Genomic DNA, 23059 nt, shown 5'->3' on the forward strand with positions numbered 1-23059 from the left:
AAATAAATTAAAAAAAAACAATTTTGTCAAGTTTGTTCTACTCTCAATATTCCTATGTTCTAATACTCCAATCAGGATTCTGCCTTTGGGCTTTGGGCTTTGTTATTCTTAGCCTGGGATCTTCTGTCCCAGATAGTCACATAATTTATCCAATTATTTTTCTTCATATTTGCAACTCAAACCTTGTTTTACCAGCAGCATGTGACTTCCTTCACAGCAATCAGAATGATTTGATGCATTTAATTGCTTATTGTCTACTTAGCCCCAACAAAACAGAAATGTGACTTTTCTTGCTCACAGTCTTCTGAGCTCTTAGGAGACAGCTATTACGTAAAGCTGCGTCAAAGACAAGATGGAATAGGTGTGTTAATCTCACACAAAGTAGATTTTGCTACAAGAAAAGGCATAAGTCACAAAGAGGGCTATTGAATTACTGTAAAATGGTCATTCCTCTAAGAGGAGGCAACAAACGCTAACCTTCATATTCCTAACAGAGAATATTCTAGCACTCAAGAAGAAATGAAGTTCCATCCTCAGTACCCACCTTCTCTACCTCCTTATCGCCTGTGTTCCACTAGCCCCCCTTTCATAAGGCTTTCCCACCCACAATGAGATACTTAAGTTAGTCATTCAAATCTAAAGATTTGACTAAGATTCAAATGTGAGCGACAACATGTAGGGTACTCTTCTGGGCCAGGCTTACTTCACTCCGTATCCTTTTTCCCAGTTCCATTTATTTATTTGAGAATTTTATCATTTCATTTGTCTATAGCTTTAATTGTTATAGGCCAAGATTTAAAATAGATTTCATATATTCTAAGACAATCATATTTCCTTGATTATTTTGTGTCAATTGATCTTCATATCTCGTTCATACTAATTATAGACAATTGGGAAAATGCACTTTGCCTTCTAAGTTACATCCAGTTTCAAAGTGTATTGAAATGTTAACTTTTAACATTCTGAAAATGGAATCCTCTGAAAATGTACCTGGTGTATAACATTCTAGAAAAAAAAATATTTCCCAAATGTTCTTTTAGAGAATAAAGTCTTTTTGGTAAGTATATATGAATGTGATGTATGTGGTGTGTGTGTGTGTGTGTATCTGTGTGCTTGTGAACATGCTTCCCAGAGACCAAGGGAAAATGTCAAATGTCCTCCTCAGCCACTCCGTATTATTCTTTTGAGACAGACTCTTAATTGAACCTGGAGCTAGGTTGCTTGGCAACTAGCAAGCCGTAGCCATTCTTCTTCACCTCTGCCAGCACTGGGGCTACAGGTGTAGGTAACAGCCATCGCTTTGTATGTAGGTGCTGAGATCTGAGCCTAGCTGCATTGCTGTGCAGAAAGCATTCTCACATACTGAGCCAGTAAATAAAAAATAAAGTCTTTACTTTAAAAATACAATTATAAAAGCATAATCACACATGAATCCACCATAAGGCTCCTTTAAATAATTACTTTAGTGTGCATAAAATGTGAGCTTCTTCACTTCTGCAAAACAGCAACACCAGCAATAACATAAAACCAACCCAAAAGATCCTTATACTCTGCGCTTCAGGAATACAGTAATCCCACAGTGCATAGCCCATTTGTATTCATGAGGCAGAAATACATATTCATTTTATTAAAAAATCTGCCTCCAAGCTCCACTTCTTTCTTCTGATGGAAATGTAACAGAGGAAGCTCGGAGGAAGCTGCCGTTTCCCCCCTTTGTTTTGTCTGTCAAAACCCGCTCTTTCTCAGATGTTCTTTAATCAACCTATACAGCAATATTTATGCTCTATGATCTCAGCTTTCTGCCCTATTTTACATTGAAGAAGAAAGGTACCCCCACCCCAAGCTGAGAGTCAGAAACCAGGGAAGCACAGTTGCATCCTCAAACTGCTGGCTGGGTTTGGTTTCACAGATGTAAACCCAGGAGCTAGGAACCTTCATCTACTTTGTTATGGAGGCAAACAGTGAAGGCCAGTGAGCCCCTTGCCCTGCCTTGGCTGCCTGTCACTACTTTGTGGGTCCAATGCTGGTACCTACAGGTGATGTCTGTTAATGATCACAACAGTTGTATCACGTCTAAGCAATGGCATCTCTTCACTTTTTACCTTATCTTATAGCTTTTGTGTATTTCCTGTTCCCGTCTCTGCAATGTCCCATGAGCTTTAGGGGGGTAGTATAAGTGATTCACGTGGTGCTGGACCCATATCTGTCACGTGTTTACTGTGTTTCGGTCTGTCATGAGGACATCCACCACTCTCACTAGAAGGGGAGGCTTCTTAATCAGAGAATCCTTTTGACTTAAGTTTTTCTCTACTTAGCATGACATTATCTATAGGACTGTTACATACTACCTTTATTAAATTGAGATATGCACCCTGTATCATTATATTCTCCAGGACTTTTGTCATCTAGGATTGTTGGATTTTGTTCAAGGTCTTCTCTGGAGCTGAGATAAATGATCATGTGGTTTCTATCGAGTTCGTTTTTGTGGCGGATTGTGTTTCATGATTTACTCGTATTGAAATATCCCTGCATCTTTGAGATGAAACTGCCTTGTTCATAGTGGATGGTAGGTGGTGTTCTAGGATTCAGTTTAGAAATATTTTGGTGAGACATTTTGAGTCTATCTTTACCCAAGAGTTTGCCTATAATTTTTCTCTTTTTTGTTGGGTCTCTGTCGAGTTTTAGTATCAGGGTAATACTGGCTTAGTAAAAAGAATTTGGAGTTGTTCCCTTTCTATTTCACAGAATAACACGAGGAGAATTGGCATTATTTTTTTCTCTGGAGATCTGGCATAATTCTCTGCTGAATGTATCTGTACCTGGGCTTCGAAAAGGATAAATTTCCAAGGGAGAAAATGAACCGGAGCAGTGGTCAAATTTAGACGCTGGAATGACAAAGGCTACACAAGAGATGGGGCTTTTATGTGACACTGTGTGGGCTCATATGTGTGTGGCATGTTTGTATGGACATGTGTATGGATGTGGACTTGCCTGTGTGTGCATGTGTAAAAGCCGTGGGTTGACATCACATTGTCTGGTTGTTTTGTAGAAGAAGTCGTTGAGTCTGAAACTTATATTTCAGTAAGACTGGCTAGCCAGTAAGCCCTTAGATGGGCCTGCTCCATCTGCTGTTACTGGAATTGTTGGGACATACTGCCACCCCTGACTGTACCATGAGTCAGACCAAAGTCAGATCCTTCTGCTTGCAGACTGAGCCAACTACTCACCTCCTTGTGGACTTTTTGCCTTTCCCTTAAAATGTGGACTTTGTCAATCATATCTGTGTGTTACATACAGTTCCACATACCCCTTTGTTCATTTCTAGTCTTATTAACATCTTCTTTGTCTACCAGGGGCAATGGGTTTCAGTATTATAATGAATCATGAGTTACCGTGAGGCTTGGTGAAGTGGTACCTACCTGGGCCACAGGCTTTATCTAGTTCTAGCTGGCCTTGATGGGGGGAGTTTCCTCTTTGTCAATAGGTTTATTCAGGTGCTAATTTTGCAGCCCTGGTCTCTAAGGCTTTCGCGCTTTCGTTCTCCTCACTCCTAACCCTGCTGTCCTACCTCTGTGTTCCAGACTAGCCTGGGAGCCACTATGGGTAAAGAACAGCCTCAATCTCACCCCTTCTGCCTCCAGAGCACTGGAATTGTGGACATGAACCAGCACACCTTGCTCCTTTGGTGCTACCTTAGCATTCTAGGGGAAATTCTAGCTAGATCCCATGAAAGCACTTTCATTGTATTATTTGTCTGCTGAAAAACAATTCTAATTCTTTTTAGCCTAGAATTCTAGATCTGTCAAATGCACACATCTTTCTCTGACTTTCAGATTCCTTCCCCTAGCACTCAAGATACAGACAGAGAACAATAAAGAAATTCTCCTGCTTTCTATTGTTTAATATGTTAGGTCCCTGTAGCAACTACATTTCTCTCCCTTCCATAAATCAAATGCAGTCTTTAGATCTAGCAGAGACTTCCTCATTTCATGTTAGGAGGTGGAAGCCTGCTTTATTTAGTTAGTATAAATTGTTGATTGTAAGCAGGGTCTGCTTCAAATAGACAGAGATGAACTTGAGAGTCTGCTTTGAGGAAATTCTTTAAGGACTTGCTTACGTAGCTGTGAGGTGGTGTGGTCCTTTCTCTACTCCAATAAAAGATCCCAGTCATTTCAGGGAAGGGCTGAGGTGGCTGTCGTCCCTGAGAAGACAAAAGTGAAGGCCAAGGAAGTTCTTTTGTGTCCATGAGTCTTGAGGCTCTTGAAAACAAGGACCCTGCATGCAATCCCAAAGAATAACACTATATGAAGTCATGGGAGCCTAAAGTCTCCAGGCATATTAATGACCCAAAGACAACATTGATTTGGCTTGATATAACTGTAAGTACAATCTAAAATGAAGAGGGGCCCCTCCTGGAAAGTTGTACTGATGCCATGGTAAGATTTGTGCCTGAAACATGATATTTAATAAACGTAATGACTAAAGCATTAAAATCAATAAAAGCATGATCAGTGTAATAAATCATATTTAATAATTTGCCATCTTGCACATATGCTCATTAGAGAAATGCATTCACACTGGTGGTTTTGGTACTTTGTCTGTGGATGATCCTTCACTGCTTATTATAATGATTTACTGAAATGAGAACCCTATGTGGAAAGTTCTTAACGGTATCATCTGTAAACAAAAGGTTCTCATCTATTTGTGTTTTTCTTTTTCTAGGGTCAGACATTGTTCAGTGGTTAATAAAGAACTTAACTATAGAAGATCCAGGTAAATAAATTATTTTCCCATTGTTAGATTGTTTTTACTTTGTGGTTTTGATAAATGTGCTTTTCTCAAGGCTATTTAAAATAATAATCAAGCAAATTTTGTGATAATAAACATAATTAAACTCAAACTCTATGTTTAGTGTTTATACAAAGTCAACATCTATTCAACTGAAAATAAATATTTATGTATAATTTCCACATATATAATATCCATTTTATTTAATTATGGTTATTTGTGATTTTTAGAATAGATTATATATAAGTACATAAATAATTGTGCATGTAATTTGTAATTTGTAGCAAATTATTTTGAAATCATTAAATATCTCTTTGGGATACTTTATAGTAAATCTCATTAATTTATCATTTGTCTTAGTTCTTATTTTGAATAAGATTGGAAAACAATATGCTTTTTGCAATTCTGATTTTTGGTCATATGTATGTGTGTTTAGTGCTCACAGTGAAATCCTGAGCTCATTTACACTGGTAGGTAGGGTTAGTTCTGTGACAGATTAAATTCTTTAGCTTGAAGCAACTTTTACTAGCTTGTGTTTTGTGTCTCATGGAAAAAACCGTTACACATCTCAGACATTCAATGACTGTTGGGGGAAGGGTCGCTTGTTGGTTGCTGCCCAGCTAGCTTAGACTCAAAATAATCACACAGAAACTGTGTTAATTAAAATCACTGCCTGGCCCATTAGCTCTAGCTTCTTATCAGCTAACTCTTACATTAATTTAACCCATTTCTATTAATCTGTATATCACCATGTGGCTGTGGCTTACCCGGTAGAGTTCACAGCATCTGTCTCCAGTGGCTCTGTCACTTCTCTCTAACTCTGCCTTCTTCCTCCCATGCTATAGGCTAAGCCAGTTTCTTTATTCATTAACCAATAAAAGCAACACATAGTCAGAAGGACCTCCCACACCAAATGACTTTTGAAAATGTGATATAAAAGCTTTCATGCGTGGCCAACTATTTACATCCCAAAAATATAAATAAGCTCTGCTATGTAGCAGAGACACTGAGAATCTAATAGCTTTCAGGGGACTGAAATTCCAGCAACAGGGTGTGGAAGAAAGTGTGGGGGATACATTGACGTGTATAACACTCTACCTACTACCTGGAAAGGGAGGTTTATGTCTTTTGTTCCCCCTCTGCTGATTACTGATTACTACCTTAGAGTGACTTAAACTTGATAGATATTACATGGAGATAAAAGGATTTTTGCCATCTGTGATAGTTTAACAAAACCACTTCATCAGAAAATGTAGCCTGAATTCTGTATCCATACCCATGCTCAGTTGATACATGAACTTTGAAAATATTTCTGTAGTCGGTTCAGAGGGATTAAAAGTGTTAACTAAAGAATGGAGCCACTATCGTACAACTGCACTGTCACTGAGAGAGGATGGACTTACGATGAAAGCCGCACTCTTAACAAGTTCACAGTTCAGTTTTCTGCCATTGGTATGTCTTATTTGCATATCTATAGCCGTTCAGAAAATGGTCCCAAATGTGCTGCTGACTTACAACTACCACCAACAACAATAATATAGATCAATGCATTAAAAAATAAGTTCCAAAGAGTATTTTTCTATAACAACTTGATACTTAAAATTTCTGGTGTGGAATCCATCTTGCTGTAGTCCATGCTGACATGAAACTTACCACACAGCCCAAGATTTCCAGTTATGTTATGACAAGCAAAACAAGATGGTGTTTTACTTGTTGGTTTATTTCTTTGAATGAACAAGTTTACTCTAGATGGAGTATAAATATAAGCCTCTCTGGTAGGTTTTCAGAAATGTGAAAAGAAGCCCTGGTGATTGTTCTGCACACACAGCCTGTTCTCAACTAAATGTAGTTAGCGATGTAGTTGACATTAAGAAAGTTACTTTTATGGCCCCATGAATGGAGCTGTTTAGAAGGGAGATTATGTTATTATGATGTCTGGTTTACTTTGGACCTCACCAATGTCCTGAATCTGTTTAAAAATGAAAGAGAATCTAATGCCTGGTTCCTGCCTGTCTAGTGTTTTATCTGGCAGCAAAATGTTGTTTGATGGCCTTAATGGGCAATTTGAAGATCTAAATGTCAGTAATTTGTTGAAAGAAGGTTTTTTGAAAACCAGCTGAAAAATAAGACCAATTGTGTATCCAATGGCCCATGCGGAGCAAAGTGAGTTTCGTGATCTTCAGGGCTTTTCCAAGACCCAGGAGCACATATTGTTCACATTATTTAACATTTTGTTAACCAATGCCAGAGTACCTCCACTCCCATTCCAGCAATTTAGTATCATTAGACACTATGGCACAGTGTAATGTTCCTTTTAAAATAGAACTCCATCATCTTTAGTTGGAATTTACGATTCTTCTTAGTTTTATTGGCATGTACAGATATACATTGTGTACATATATACAATAAAACCATCTTACTTACTTTTGTATTGCTGTAAAGAGACATCATGACCAAGACAACTTCTAAAAAATATTTAATTGGGAGCTTGTTTACAGTTTCAGAGGTTTAATCCATGATCATAATTGTAGGGAACATAGCAGCACACTGGCAGGCATGACATTGGAGCATTATCTGAGTGCTTACATCTTATCTGCAAGTTGGAAGGACAAAATGAGCATTTTTCCTGAAGCTGGCACAGGCTTTTTAAATCTCTAAACCCAAGTTCAGTGACACCTTTCCTTCAACAAGGCCATGTCTCCTAATCCTTTCCAAACAGTTCCAGCAACTAGGAACCAATTGTTCAAATCTATGAGCCTATGGGGGAGGGGCACATCCTCAGGAAATCCTCCACATACCCACGCAAGATTTGTCTAATATGTTGGGTTTCTTCTATATTCCAGTCTCCTTTAAAATATTGTAGGAAATATGTGAGAATATTATAAGATGATCTGGCTCTTTGACTTCTTCACATTTTTGTTCATTTTAAAAATAGTTTTAGTGCTCACTGCAGGCTCCGGGGAACCTTCACCTCCCTTGATGAGTGATTGATTCAATGCATTCTACTCCTGCCTCTTTCTGTTTCACTGGTTTGGTCTCAGCCTCTCAAAATGCCTTTTAGCTTTGTAGCTAATCTATAAAGCTGAACTGGGCAGATTGCTGTGGTTTTTTTACTGTCTTCTTTTCCATTAACACGCACTGTTCCTCAGTAACCTAAGCCCAAGAATTCCCAAATATGTACTGTCCACGCAGTCTCGCTGACTTCTCCTTGATGGATGTTCTGTACATCTATCCAATGCCTGTTTGGGTCGTCTTGCTGGAGGGTAAACTGAACACAACACAACCCAAAGCGGAGACTTATTCTTGCTTCTGTGTTCCTGGGTTCAGCTCTAGAGTTAAGTCTATGCTGTTGCACACATACATGAAGTCTGTCCAACGACTAGTCTGGGGAAAGAGAACAAAACAAAAACAAACAGCAACAATAAAACCAAAGTTAATAAAAACTGCCAGATCTCAGTCTCCCCTGAGATTTTTGGTGCCTGTTACTGGTGTTTCTAGCCAGTGGCCTATTTGTTGCTTTCTTGTGGCTGCTTCTCCACATCAACATCGTTCTTTCCTACGTACTGACAGCTGTGCTTTACCCAAGCTTTGTGTGGAGTACAGCAACAGGCATGACCGACACAAGAAATAAACACTAACATCTATCCCTAAAATAATCCTATTTCCTTTTCTATTTTCTCCTCAGTTCAAAGAAGGTAAGCCTACTTTCTTACCATTTCTGGGTCCAGGGTTCTCTGTAGCTTTCTACCAAGGATGGCCCACATAGTTCTTGTATTATTAGCCTTCTGGGTCGCCAGGTATTTTGTGGGCAACAGCATGTTCTTCTCTTAAATATGATAACCTTTGCTCATTTACCTAATAGCCTAAAATTATTCTTTAATGTTAATTTCTTTTTGGTCTCTGATAAACCACTCTATGATAAACCCCATTAAACCTTCAAAGTAAGCACCCATTTCATTTAGCTCAGGATTCTGGGACTCCCGTGATCATCTCCAATGACCTGAATTGGCTTGATTGGTTTCTGCTTTGCTCTGTGAAGCACTGTAGGCAGCTGGTAGGGCAAGCGCTCTGATTTTTTTTTAAATATTTATTTATTTATTATGTATACAATATTCTGTCTGTGCATATGCCTGCAGGCCAGAAGAGAGCACCAGACCCCATTACAGATGGTTGTGAGCCACCATGTGGTTGCTGGGAATTGAACTCGGGACCTTTGGAAGAGCAGGCAATGCTCTTAACCTCTGAGCCATCTCTCCAGCCCCCAAGCGCTCTGATTTTTGACACGTAAACATTTGCTAGTCTGCTATCTAGGTAGTTCTTATCTTCTCACCCTTCAGCCTTCTCATCATATTCTCAGTCCCGCATCCTGCCAATTCTTGCTCGTGTCACGTTCACTATGATCTCATTCATAGACAAACACGATGAACGCAGAGATCACATTTGTACTTGCTCTGCCTCTTAAATTTGCCCTCTGGGGTAGATATATTTACAATATTATTTGGTTAGGCTTTGAAGCTCTTTCTCCCACACCTGTGGCAGGCTTCCTGGGGACACCAGTGATTCCTTGGTGTCATTCTGCTCATTTGCTAGCTCACTGGACGCTTATGAAGCTACACTGACCAAAATGAAGAGTCTGAGGAGCGAGGGTTTGCAGTATTGAGATGTGCTTTATATTTCTGTGTTCCTGGAAGGGCGCCTAACTGTTCCTCTGCCATCTAGCTCTACACAATCCATCCCATGCTATTTGAGATTCTCGTCTTCATTGTGAAGCCTTGACATAGAAGATGTTCCTGGGTTTTACACACAGGGAATTGAGATGTTCTTTGGCATTGAGTGAGTTAATGACTCTAATTGCCCTCTTATATTAAAAATGCTTTAGTACTGTAGTGTACTTTGTGAAGTTTTAACGAGTCTGTGTGGAAGCAGGCCAGAATCTTGATTTTATTTTTAAATTGCACAGGTTCTTTTTAACTTTCTGCAAAGACATTTATTTGAATTGGGTTCTTTTTTTTTTTTAAATACATGCCATTATATACTTGCCTTTAAACACATCCAATGCCATGAAATCTTCAGTTCCCATTGACTGTTCTTTTGGCAATGGACTTCGGGAAGATTGCCAGTTGATACTATTCCATCTGTCTGTTGGTTTCTGAGGTTAATGTTCTCTTTTATTTTGTCTCACATGTGTTGCACAATCAATTCATTTGAAAAAACATCATAGTGGAAGGCATAAATTTTCTTTGTTAAATTGAAGTGTTAAAGTTGATTAATTTTCAACAGTCAACTGATTTTGTTAATACGGGAGTTGGCTTGAGTATTATCAAGTTTATTCCAAGTGTATTACACTAATGCTTCAAACCTTGCTTGTCTAAGTAAAACAGGAGATGCAGGAATTAAAAAAAAAACCCACTAAGTTCATCGACTAAGCCTGGTGTTTATATACAAAGTGTGAAATGAAGGAGGAGAATAAGCTTAGGTATAAATATAGAATTATCCAAAGTACAAGCTTAATTTGAAATAGCCACAAACCCTCTCAGGACAGCTAAATGGCTCAGTGGATAAAGGCTCTTGCTGTGAAGACTTTGATCCCCTTGCAACTCTTACAAGTTGTCCCCTGACCTCCAGAGATGCATTGTGACACTCCCCACAAACACAAATAGATAAACAAGCAAGTGTAATAAAAAGGTCTTTTAGAAGAGTTACCTGTAATGAAACTTCAGTGAGAAAGTCAAGATTCAAAAGCCGACCAGAAGTTTAACGTGTACATTAGTGGCTGGTTCAGTGACTAGCCCTTCCCTGAATGAATGAAGTCACCTCATCGCAGGAGCCGTTATAGAATCGATCATCTGCCATCCAGAGGCAGCTGCAGTCCTCTGAAGAAAGCACTCTAAATCCCATTAGTTCACTTAGGGAGTCCATTATCAATGGCTTTTGTATGGATCCAGTTAGTCTGCCACTGATATCACAGCCCTTGGAACCTGGGTACATGGGGACTTGGGGAGAAGGTAATATCTCCGTTTTCTTTTGAAGATAGTTTGGATTTGTATTTTAAGCACTTAGGAACCAAACAAGTTATTTCTTTTGATTATTACATTGATATCGTGAAGCAGCAGACAGATATTTCATGACGCCACTGTTGGAAAACCAACAGAGGCATTGTGAAGCTCAAAGAAGCCCAGAAACCTGACCTCAGTTTCTTCACCTCTCTGCTCCATTCATCTTTACCTGGTTGAACAGTTACTTCTAATCTAGATTATACTTTTTCCATAAATGGTGGCTACATGATAGAGAGAGTCATGGAGCCATCTGATGAGGTGACATATGACATGGTGGTTTTCTGAAATACTACCTTGATATTTTTGGATTTGACTTAATACTTACAGTCATATTCTGGGCACATTCTGTTATTAGAGCCATTTTCTGAATATCAGCATTCCTGTGTTTTACAGTAAATAAAAAAGGAATCTTTTTTTTGCATACACTCAGATTCTTTCAAATGATAATCTTGTGTGGTAGAAGCATTTGAAACACCTTGCAAATAACATCCAAACCCTCATGAGCTCATAAAAAAATATCTTTTTGTTCATTCTGCAAGCTATCATGCCAATCTGCAATAAATTAAAGTGACCCATTTATTATTGTTCTAGTCCTGGCAAATCATTACATGCATACATCCTGGGTTTGTAAAGCATCATTTAACACTGATGCAACATGTCTGGGGGAGATCCTTCTTATATGCCTCTAGCAACATTGTTTGAGCTAGTCTCAAGATAATATGTTACCCAAAGGTCCCTCTTGAAAGGGTGCATTTTACCTTATGAATAATACTTCAAGAAATAAAAGCTTGTCAGTGTCCTTACATCTTTTAATATCTGCTTGTGTTAATTCTGTCTTCTGTTACAATGATAAAATACCCTCACAAATGTACTTCATTAATGATGGATTTGCTTTGGTGAACTTGTTCAAGGGGACAGGCTATCACGGTGGAGAAGTGAAGGCAGCAGATCAAGAAGCAGCTGGTCACACCATGTCCATTGTCAGGAAGAAAAGAGAGATGGACTCCCCCCCCCCTTCTCAGTTAGCTTTTCTCTTTTTCTACAGCCTGGGACCTAAACTCAAAGAGTAGTAGCACCCTCCTTTAGGATGAGTCTTCTCACCTTGCTTGACTTGATCAAGTTATCCCCCTCTCAGACATGCTCAGAAGTTAACATAATAGAAAATTAGGCTTGTTTTCCAGATTGTTTTAGATCCTGACAAGATGGCGGTCTTAACTACTGTAACTACTTTTAATACATGTTCCTGTTGCTAAAGTCAGAGAGCTTCAGCTACACAAGGAATCCCATATGTTCCTCTAGTTATTTCCTGTGAGATATGCAAGGGCCAGATTTTCCCTTTGTGTGTTTATCTTAGTATATTATTGGCTTCTTTTAGAAGCCAATACATGGAAAATTCCTTTTTCCATACGCTCAGTTGACCATCAGTTTTATCCATTCAGCCTGAAATAAGACAAAGCAATATATTGACTTAGTTAGTAGATGCATTCAGTTTTCGTGGTCATGGAAGCTGGCCCAGTATAAGTTCAGGACACTGGCACATTTGGTGTTCAAGTCCACTTTCTGGTTCACAGACAGCTTTGTTTCAACATGGTCTCCCCTGGAAGAAGGAAAAAGAGAAGGAGCTCTCTAGGCTCCTTTAGAAGCACACTAATCTAGGGAGGAAGGTTCAGTCTCCTTACTTAGCATCTACATTGACATTGGACTGCTTCCTCCCTTACTGGAACAGGTGACCTCAGTTTGCATCAACTCTCCTAATTATAATTGTTCTAATCAAATAAAAATCAAAACCCATTGTCTTGTGCCATAAAGATAATAAGGGAGGGAGCCAATATTTAAAAGTGGAAACATTCATTTTCCAATAAGAACACTCGGGTCAGAGGAGAGGGATGGCTCCGTGGTTAAAGCACACGCTGTGCAGGCCTGAGGTCCTGAGTTTGGATCACCAGCTAGGCACAGTCCCGGAACTGGTGGATCCTGGGGGCTTGCTCCTCAGCCAATCTAATGAAACATTTAGCATTCTGTCCGCTGAGAGACCATGTCTCAACAAATGCATAATAAGATGGACAAGCAATCGAGGAAAACATCTGGATATATAGCGTTCAAACCATCGGTATTGAGGACAGCACAGTGTACTTGATTTTGTCTCTCCTGCAGGTATCCCTATTTTGGTTTCTCTTAATCACTGTTCTATTGCTATGATGAGATACTATGCCAAGGCAACTCTTCTAAGAGAAAGCATTTAGTTGGGGTTTGCTTACAGTTTCAGAGATTTAGTCCATTATCATCATGGCAGGGATCAATGTGGCATGCAGGCAAACATGTTCCTGAAGAAGTTGTTGACACTACATCTTGATCTGCAGAGAGAGAGAGAGAGAGAGAGAGAGAGAGAGAGAGAGAGAGAGAGAGAGAGAGAGACTAGGCCTGACATGTGCTTTTGAAACCTCAAAGCCCAGGAGCCCATGCCCAATGACACATTTCCTCCAGTAAAAAGACACCTACTCTAACAAAGCCATACCTCCTAATCCTTTGTAAATCATGCCACTGAATTGTAACTAAGCATTCAAATAGAGGAGCCTATGGTGGCCATTCTTATTTAACCACCACAGCTCTTTATCCCCAAATGCCTGTCCCAGAGTTTTGTGACTTCCCTTGTATTTATCTGATTTATTTATGCACCTATTGCTTACTGAATTTGGTAGCAATTATGGAGCCCACGGAGGGTGTAGGAAACATGGCTAGAACCTCTGTCTTTTCTGTCCTGGAGCCTGCACTGCTGTACACGTTTATAAAGGGATGTCGTGAGCGGCTGTCTGACTCCACTTAGAGATGCTTCCTATTGCAGTACGGATACATTTTCAGTGTCTACTCCACAGACCAATTAAAAAAAATGCAAAACTGTCTGATTATATTGTCTAGTTCCCCAGTCGCTCGTTGGTTTTGCTTTCTTCTTAACTTTCTTTGAGGTTAATATTTTAGAACATTTTGTGTTCTTTTTATATAACAATTTGAATTTTCATTTACAGAAAAAAGCATAAACTATAAAGAATTTTTGTAGCATTGATTGTTTTTCCCATCTTTCTGAGGTAGAATTAAGAAAATCATCTGCAACTAAGGTCACAAGTTGATGCTTTGAGTTGCACTGTGAAATGATTGCTGTAATCAAGTCAATTATCATATCCACAGCTTTCCTGACTTACTCCCCCCCCCCTTTGAAGTTGCAGTTATGCATAGGATTAACTCTCTTAACAAATTTCCAGTGTGCATCAGTATCACAGCAGGTGTGAACTAATTTCTCCCCTGGCCTGAGGAAGTTGCTGGCTTCATCACAAGGAGCTTACTCAAAGAGTCAGATCTGTGTTTATACCCTGAAAGGGCAGCGTGGTTTCCTTTTGTGTGAACATGGTTGCTAGGTGTAGAGATGCAGGCAACAGACTGGAAGATGGTTTAGGGTGTCTAAGAGGCACCCATTGAAATGGCCCAGTTGGCTCCCAGCTCCCCAGCCACCTATTGCTGATGAGACAGACCCACATTCACTCAGGTCTCAATCTGCTGTTTATGCTTTCTCTCATAAACAATCGCAAAAAGAAAGGAAATGCAGGAAAAGCATAAAGGGGAGACAAAGCAAATGGAATTTGACAAAACTAATAGACTTAGAGCCCAGGCATCATCTGAGATAAACTTGATTCAACAGCCCTGACAACCAGCAAAGGGCAGGGAAATGAAATGATTACATCTCTTATCTGGCAGGGTCCAGGAACAGTTGTGGAAGAGCTGTCTGGAGCTAGGCCTGTTTATTGTTTATTAAAGGGAACACAGTACTTTATTTCTCCACCCTAGAGAGGTGTTGGGGTCTCTCCCCTCAGGGTTTGAACTGAGAACGATGCTATCTTCTCTGTGTCCGTTTCATAGGTCATAAGCTTTTTTTTTGTTCCAACTAAGAATGACTTGAGATTCTAGCTCCAGAAGTATATCAAGCATGGCACTGGTGGGCTCTTTGTGACCTAAATACAGGTCTTCCTGGGATATGATGTCCAAACTCTTTCACCATCACCTGGCCGCAAATCACACACAAGGTCTTATTTTGACATGAAAGCCATCATCCCTTGTAAAACAACCAGTATAAGAAATGTCTTTGTAACAGAGAATGTGAGTTTGAAATTTTAAATTTGCCAGTCTCCGTTTTAAACAAGGGGGTTTTCAAGTATAATAGAACAAAAACGGTTTTTAGCTATTGGAAGTTATCTTCCAATTCTGTTGATTGAAGCATTTTGAATTCTTCAGAGTTCCTGGCCCCTGCTGTGCTCACGAACACCTATACTGCTAGATCCATTAGCCTCCATTAAGCTCACAATGGAGAGTTCTGATTAAGTCATTTTACAGGTGGCAACACTCAGATTGTGGCTTATGTACCTATCAATCTTTGTTCTTTTGACTGAACCAATTACTGTGGAATTTCTGTGTATGTCATTGATTGTACTGAATTCTCCAACGAGGGTTTTTGGCAAACCTGACATTTGATTTTCCCCTTGCTGAGGGTCCTATACGTCTACAAGAGAAATGGTAGCGTTAGCAGTGAACCACTGGTGTTCTCCAAGAGATCCCCAGGATTCCCTCACATTTCCTTATATTCTCCTGATGACTGCTTGGTAGGTGATTTGGCAGTCAATACTTAGGGACAGATGTCAAAAGTCACAGGTCCTTGCCATGCATGTTTTAAAAGTGATTTGAATTTTTGAAGAGCAATAGACATCCATTCCAGGTAATTAGGAATTAGGGAAATGTACAAAAATGAAAAAGAAACAAAGAAAGCATATACATAGGTATCTCTCCCAGAGAGACACTTACATTCTAGCACGTCTATGTAGTCTTATTTGATAGCTTCATCTTGGCTATATCCTCAATTGATCTTTGTCAATCTCTGCTTCTCACAATGTCCTTCTACTGCCCTTGGTATGGCCTTAGCCCTGGATGTCATCCCTACTTCTGTTGTCACTTAAGTGAACCCTTACTCAAGCTTTTTGATAGATTTACAGAGTCTCCGTGATGGTGGAAGGAAAATACAGCACATTCAAGGAAGCTTCTTCACAGCCCTGTCTCACCTTGAGTCCTGTTAAAAACCAAATCTCTTAAGCTCTTAGGTCTGGGGACAGTGACCAATAGCTTCAAAACCAAAGATCAAGGTTTCATTTTAGCTAGTGAGTTGTATTCAAAGAGAAAAGAGTAAAATTTTCCTTCACCCTATGAAGCAGAATATGTCAGATGAGGGGGAATGCAAATCAAATAATCCCAGACTAGCTCCAAATAGAGTACATACTGGGTGTTTTTTTATTAAAAGGGAACTCATGGATCACAGTGAGGAAACAGGAATGGAATTCAACATTCTGGTGTGGCAAGTGGGAAGAGAGAGCTAAAGCACAGTACTGTAGGTTTTTTTTTTTGGTACCCAAGGCCACACCCCACCTGGTCCAGCCTCTCAAAGGCCATTGGCTGAAGGAGGTTCCCCATCAACCCCACTCTTAACCACAGTTTCTGAATTTATCTACATGATCAGGTTTGTTGCCACCAATGACTTTTAAGAATGATTTTCTTTTCAAGAACCTTTCCTTTTAAGACAATTTTTACTATGCAGTCTTGTCTGGCCTTGAACTCATATTTTTCTACCTCAGCATCCCAAGAGCATCTTTACATGAAAAATATCTTTGTTGCTATGGACTGTCCCTTCACTGAAACATGATGGTCTGTCTTTAGGGAATTTGCTGAGATCTGGGGTACATTTGCTAGAATATATTCTTTCTAAATAGAGGGATTGATTCTCTGCCTCCTTTACAGTGCTTGATATTTGTGGTATACACAATAAATGTTGAATGCAATGTACTTCACAAAGAGACCATTGGCATTGAAAATAAACTGCTTTAAATCTTTAACATTTATCAACACAGTAGAAATATTTCCACATTCAAGTACAAGCTTTGGCTGGAGGTTTTCCTCAAAGTGAAAAGCCCTTGGGTCCACAGCTCTGCATGACACAGAAAATGTTTAATTATAGAAAGGAAACAGGGTCATCACCCATAGGTTTCAAATGATCTATTTATCTTGAAGAAAGCCAAGAGATGCTACCAAGTGTGGAGAAATGCTCGGCAGACTTCAAAAGAGACTAAGCTTATTTTATTCCGTGAATAATGAGGTTTACAGATAAATGCTGCATCTGTTAAAATAAAGCCTGAGGTGTCATATGCGATGTACAGAAGTCTAGAAAGCCAAGGGAGGTTTCCAAAAGACTCACCAAAAATTCTTCAGTTAGACATTAATCTCTAGGCCTAAAATTACATTATTTCAGTGAAGTGATGGCTGCAGGCCATGTGTTGAATTTTACCCCTGTGAGTATTAAAAAATAAAAAAAAGAGTTAAAATCCTTAGAAAGTCTCCTGGCATCCTGATATTCTGACTTCTCAGATGTATTGTAAGTGATCAAGATCAGGTCTTTGACTATTAGGTTTAAAAAGTATGAGACTTCTGGATATATCTTCTTGAGTCGTTCAGAGAGAGGGAGTAGGTCAGCATTGCTGGAATGGCTGGGTTGTACTAGAGAAAGGAAAGCAAGAGGGAGGCTCTGAGGGGTTGAGGCACTCATTGTTCAGCCTTTCCCCTGAAGCTTGCTGCACAGTCTAGTGGGCAGTTCAGTCCTGGAAAGCGAGAACATCTTGTCTCTCTACAGTAGGTAAATTTCCACTGCTTTGTCTTTTCATGAACATTAGCTCTTGGTTTTATTAGTGCTTTTGCACTCCCAGCTGGTCCCCTAAATTTGACAAATGAGTCTGATTTCCAAACAGATATCCAATGGCAGGCTAATAAATTTTTGGTCACTGGGGTGGTACTGTAAGCAGAAGCCCATTGCTGAAAATATAAAATATAAAAGACTTTTTATCTGATGTTTGCCAAGGTTAGAGCCAAGACCAGCTAAAATGTCCTTAACTGGAGAGCCTGACTTTGCATCCTGGTCTCTCACTGAACCCTTTGGAAGAGAAATGAGAGCAGATAGTGGAGCAGGAAATGCCTGGCAGCTGGAGCCCCCATCCTTCCACAACATTGCCCTCCCCACCTTTCTCTCCTCATCCCACCCCGACTGCTGGGAAGTAGTGCTCATGGAAGCTCCCAGTGCCCACGGATGCTCCTTTGCACTTGAGTCTCATGCTCAATTTATTGGTGCCTACCTTACATTCACTTAATATAAGGGGACCTTAGAGACAGAGCTTCCAGAGAGTGCCATCAAATATAAATTAGTACTTGGTGATAGGGAACAAACATTCCCTGTATCTGGAAGAAAGAAATTTGCTATATTACTTAATTCAGGCAGGGGAAGTCTGAAGAAAAAGATTCAAGTAAGTGACAGTAAGGTCTAATGTTTCAAAATGAAGGAGTGTTTAGAGATATATATATCTCATACAGATCACTATTGCTTAGGCCATATTATACAGCTGATATGGAATTTCTCCTTGCATCTTAACCCAGCAGCTTTGTGGGACATTGTTTATGAATAAGGAAGGTATTAGAGGCCTGGGAGAATGTTGGTTAAGAGATATGTATATCCTTAAAGAGTTAAGAAACAAAAAAAGGGCCACAAAAAAAGAGCTGAAAGCATTTGCTCAGGAAATGTGAGTGTAAGGGACACAAGTTCATGTAATACTCAGCTTTGAAGACTTTTATTTGATGATGATCTAGATGTTCCGAGCAGAAGGTGGGGCTTGGGGTTAGCCCACACCCAGCCAAGATATTAGAGGAAGTCTCTGGAAGGGAAAATGTTTCAAATTAATAGGATTTTAGGTAGACAAATGAGTGTTGTTTTCAGGGAGCATCAGAAATAAATTTGCTATCTTGTCTTTTTAATGATCAAAATACTGTAACTCATGTTAGAATAGAAAAAGTCTTTTGTTCAACTATAGAGTAAATAATGTAAAATCACTCCCTGAACTCTAACCAGACAGACAATGATTGCAGACAGGACTCTTCTTTTGTTTATTTAGGTACTTACAGAACTTGTCTCTGTCTGCGTGTGTCAGAGGTACAGTGGTGATTGCAATACTCAAGGCAATAGGGAAATCAATATGCCAGTAGCAAAGCATTTAGATTCTTCCACCCATAAGGGTGTGTAATGTCCTTCCATATTATCCCAATGCTTTCACTAAAAGAGAGTATAATACAAGACCACCCTGTCTATAGCTCCTGTCTACTGAAATTGTGCACAGTGGTTTCTGAATGGTCACCCGGTGTTTTGGATTGCTGCTAATGAAACCTGCTGGTTTCCAACCCAACAGGGTTTTAAGACATTGTGTTTTCTAATAAGAGTTTTTTTTTTCTTATTCAGTAGAATGATCATTTAAAAATATTATCTATTTCCCTTAGTACTGCCGTTTTACTATAGTCTCTTGCTGGATTGTTTTGGAGGAAATAGAAGTCAAGGAAGAAATTTCTCTCTAATATTCCAACTCCTCTGACATGCAAGGGTACGCTGCCTCTGTATACACCCATCTCCCATCATCCTTGAGCTTGTCTGTGCTAATCATGTCCCCTGACATCACCACTGGGTTGTTATTCATCCCTTACATTTTACTTTTTAATAAAGCACCCTATCCTGTGCTCTCTTAATTGATTTACTACATTTCTTTCTACTGTAAAACATTCCATGATACTATGGTATTTTTTTGCTATTGTCTTGTTCTCTCTTGATTCCACAAACTCAGTTGCATTTTTATGCATAAACCCCCTCCAATTTAGATCTCAGTTCATTAGGATATTGTTTCTATCCTGCTCCTATAGGATGAACCTTTATTTGCTTTGGTCATTAATGTCTTGCTATTAATGGATGCAATCATTATCTTTGTTCTTGATACGAACTCCTTGCTGCATGGTTGTTTTCTTGTCTCTCAATGCTCCATTGCCTGCTGCACCATAGTTTGATTCTCCGGCACATCATTATTCCTCATAGCAACTTCTGTCTCTTAGATGCCTGGGTCTTGGAGACTCAGGTGTCAGATTCGTTAGGTATCTGCTCTTCACACCTGTCCGTCCTCCATTTGCTCATGATGGGCATGGCCCCTGCTATGAATGTACATCTACACTGCCTTCTTAACTTCCACTGTACTGATCCAACAGTCTATACTGCCTTTTTAACTTCCAATGTACATATCAAACAGTCTAGACTGCTTTCTTAACTACCAATGTTTGGATCAAATAGTCCTCAACTTGGATGTGTCACAGGCATCTTGTATGCAACCATCCTAAAACTGACCTCCTTGTTCCATTCTCAAATCGGTGTAGACACTGCCTCCTAAATGTTTCTTTGGTCTGAGCACCAGTCTTCTCCACTGCCTCTCACATTTAACTGAGAACTGCCATAAATTTCTAGTTTATACCAAGTCTGCCCCACATGCTCAAGGTTCTGTGTGCATGGATGAGTGTATAAAATTGTGGATAGAAGCTATTAGAAAAAAAATCACATTTTACTGAAAATACATAAAGAGAAAAACCTAACAACTATTTATGCAGTCTTTACATTTTATTGGGTATTTGAGTAAGTTAGAGGTTATGTGGAAGTACTTGGGAAGCTGTGAATAGATTACATACAAATGTCATTCTGTTTTATCTGGGGATCTTAATAATTCTGTATCCTCAGAGAATTCCTGGATCCGAACTCCTAATAGATACTGAGGGACAATGGTACCTTCTTCTCTTGTTCCATATCAGTAGATTCATTTCTCTGAAGCAATAATAATAATAATCTTTCTAAAACCGAGATCTAATTACACCTTTTTCAAAGCTCTGTGACTCTAATGATCCCTCATTGCCTTTGGGGAATATATAGGCAAAACCATCAAGTAAGTGTACACTTAGTCTCAAAGTCTAAAACTTTCATCAGGGTATGTGCAATGTATTCTGGAAACACATTGCTAATATTTAAAGCACATAGAGTCATTTACAATGGAGTCATATTTATCCTTGTATCTCCTGTGACCACTGCTTCTCAACATACACTGTGCTGTACCTTCCAACCACCAGCCTGCTCGTTGGTTCCTAAATGGCTTTGCTGCATGCCCTTGATCACCATGAACATCATCAGTTACACATATGCTCCTATATTTGTTTGGAACCTCTTCTTACTTTATAACTCCTGTTCTTGTTTTGTTGTTGCTTTTCAGGACTTGAATTAAATAAATGTCAAGACTTCTAGGAAACTTTTCTGAGCTCCCAAGATTAGATGGGACTATTTTTTTTTACTGTATTTCTACAACACATGGAACTTATCGCTGTTGAAATTCTTGTTAGATTTTGTGGTTAACTATCTACTTATTTATTGGTTTCATCTATTAAGTAAATTGTGAAGGCTGGGCCTTTGTTCTGTGTCCTTCTCCCATGAATGGAATATGTGATGATCGAGTTATACTTTTGATAATCAAACATTTGAAATTATGTGAACTTGTCAAAGAAAAAATGGTAAGGAAAGAGGCAAAGAAACTTGCCATAGTGGAGACATCAAAGAACAGAAACCAGTGGGAAAGACAGCAGGGTATATAGAGTTGTGAAAATCTGAGCTGCTAAGACAGGGGTAGCATAGGAGAGAGGATTACAGAACATATATGGGACATTTCTTCTAGGACTTCACTGGCAGTCTTTTAGGGAAAAAAAGATTTGGTAATGAGAGCATAACAAGCTGAAGAAAGTAATGGGAATCTGAAGTAAGAGAAATAGATACATAAAAGCATTCTTCCATAAAGAATGAATTGAGAGGCAAGGAAGGGGGTAACTGTAGTATGGAGAAGTTCTTAGGAAGCTTGCAAATCAAGGACTCCCCTTCTCTTCTCTCTCTCTCTCTCTCTCTCTCTCTCTCTCTCTCTCTCTCTCTCTCTCTCTCTCTGTCTGTCTGTCTCCCCCTGTTTCTTTCTCTCTCCACAGTTTCACGGAGAGTTTAATGTTGATTTTCCAGAAGGAACTGGTACAGCTCAGTTCATGACATTATTGAATGAGCAATACTCTCATTAAAATCCCACATAGAATTCCCTTGGAAATAAAGACAAATGTTCCTCCTTGTGATTTTGTGAAGGGAGAAAGGAATAATTAAAAGCAAGGGTCACCCATGAGCTGATTGGGGGGAAGGCTGACTGGTAGAGATGAAAATCAAATGCATTGTGTTTTCAGTAGAAACTTCCATGAACACAGGCAGATTTGCAGGGATAAGAATGTTGATAGCTGAGCTTTAATGAAGCAAAAATTTTGGACTATATGTTGTTAATCAATTAAAGATAGGCTATAGCTCCCCAGACAATACAAAGACTTTTGAATTTTGTATGACTGGAGCTTTCAGTACAAATTTAGGCTGTGTATTATTTTAACAAATATAAACTTGCCTACACATTCTAAATAGGCCAATTAAAGAGATAGGCAATGAGAAAACGTTGAGAAAGATTTCTTCAATGTGGCCACATTGGGAAAAGAAACAAAGAGGTGCACCTCCTCTCAAGCTCATCTTTGCCATACTAACGTGACCTTTAGATTTAAGTTGAGGATAAGGACACTTAAGTAAGCATTCGAGTCAAGACTGGTCTTGCCCACCACTGGCTCAGAGTTGTTTTGACTTCAGTCTCTTCTTCAAAGTGATGTGTAAGTTTGCAAAACTGTAAAACATCTATATCTGAGGGACAAGTCATTCCCCTTGCTGACCCTTAACTTCATCCTTGCCTGTTTCTCAGTCTGAGATTCCTGGAGAAATTCAAACTCCTCTGGCTCCTTGGTTTCTGGAAACCAAAGGATGTAAGAAGTGTCTCTCTTCCTTCTCAGTGTCCTTGAACCCACTCTTCCTTCTATAAACCATGATGCTTAGAAGGATGCCAGGTTGGTGCTGAAAGCTATTTGAACTGCTAATTGTAGCCTAATACTTTCCTTGCAAATGTCACAAGGGGCATGGCAAATTTGGAGACAGAATACGCCAGTGAAGAATGAATTACCTCTTCCTGGTAGACTGGGTGCTCACCAGTTTGACAGCAATTTTCTTTTGGAATAAGTGGTCATAAACATGAGGGTATTGATAGTATCTTTCTAAATCCCCTACTTAAAGCTTAAGTGAACTCCTGATTTGTAATAGATTATTTTTTGCTGTAAAGCAGTTGTGTGTTTAGATACAACCTTGCCTAACGCATTCACAGTACAATACTCTTACACTGTCT

The 23059-nt window shown here is 39.3% G+C and overlaps 1 protein-coding gene across 3 annotated transcripts in view; it reads left to right on the forward strand.

The window, feature by feature from the left end:
* The window catches only part of Rgs7 (regulator of G protein signaling 7), a 368440-nt gene that overhangs the window by 256649 nt on the left and 88732 nt on the right, over positions 1-23059 (forward strand). For 2 of the 3 annotated variants that reach the window (XM_013354256.2, XM_005368530.2), the window contains exon 4: positions 4723-4773. The exons of the other annotated variant lie outside the window; for it this stretch is intronic. In XM_013354256.2, the coding sequence (XP_013209710.1) occupies positions 4723-4773 (51 nt within the window). The remainder of the gene's footprint in view (positions 1-4722; positions 4774-23059) is intronic. 3 annotated transcript variants of the gene reach the window in all.

Source organism: Microtus ochrogaster, unplaced genomic scaffold, assembly GCF_000317375.1.
Source record: "Microtus ochrogaster isolate Prairie Vole_2 unplaced genomic scaffold, MicOch1.0 UNK35, whole genome shotgun sequence".
Lineage (NCBI taxonomy): Eukaryota > Metazoa > Chordata > Mammalia > Rodentia > Cricetidae > Microtus > Microtus ochrogaster.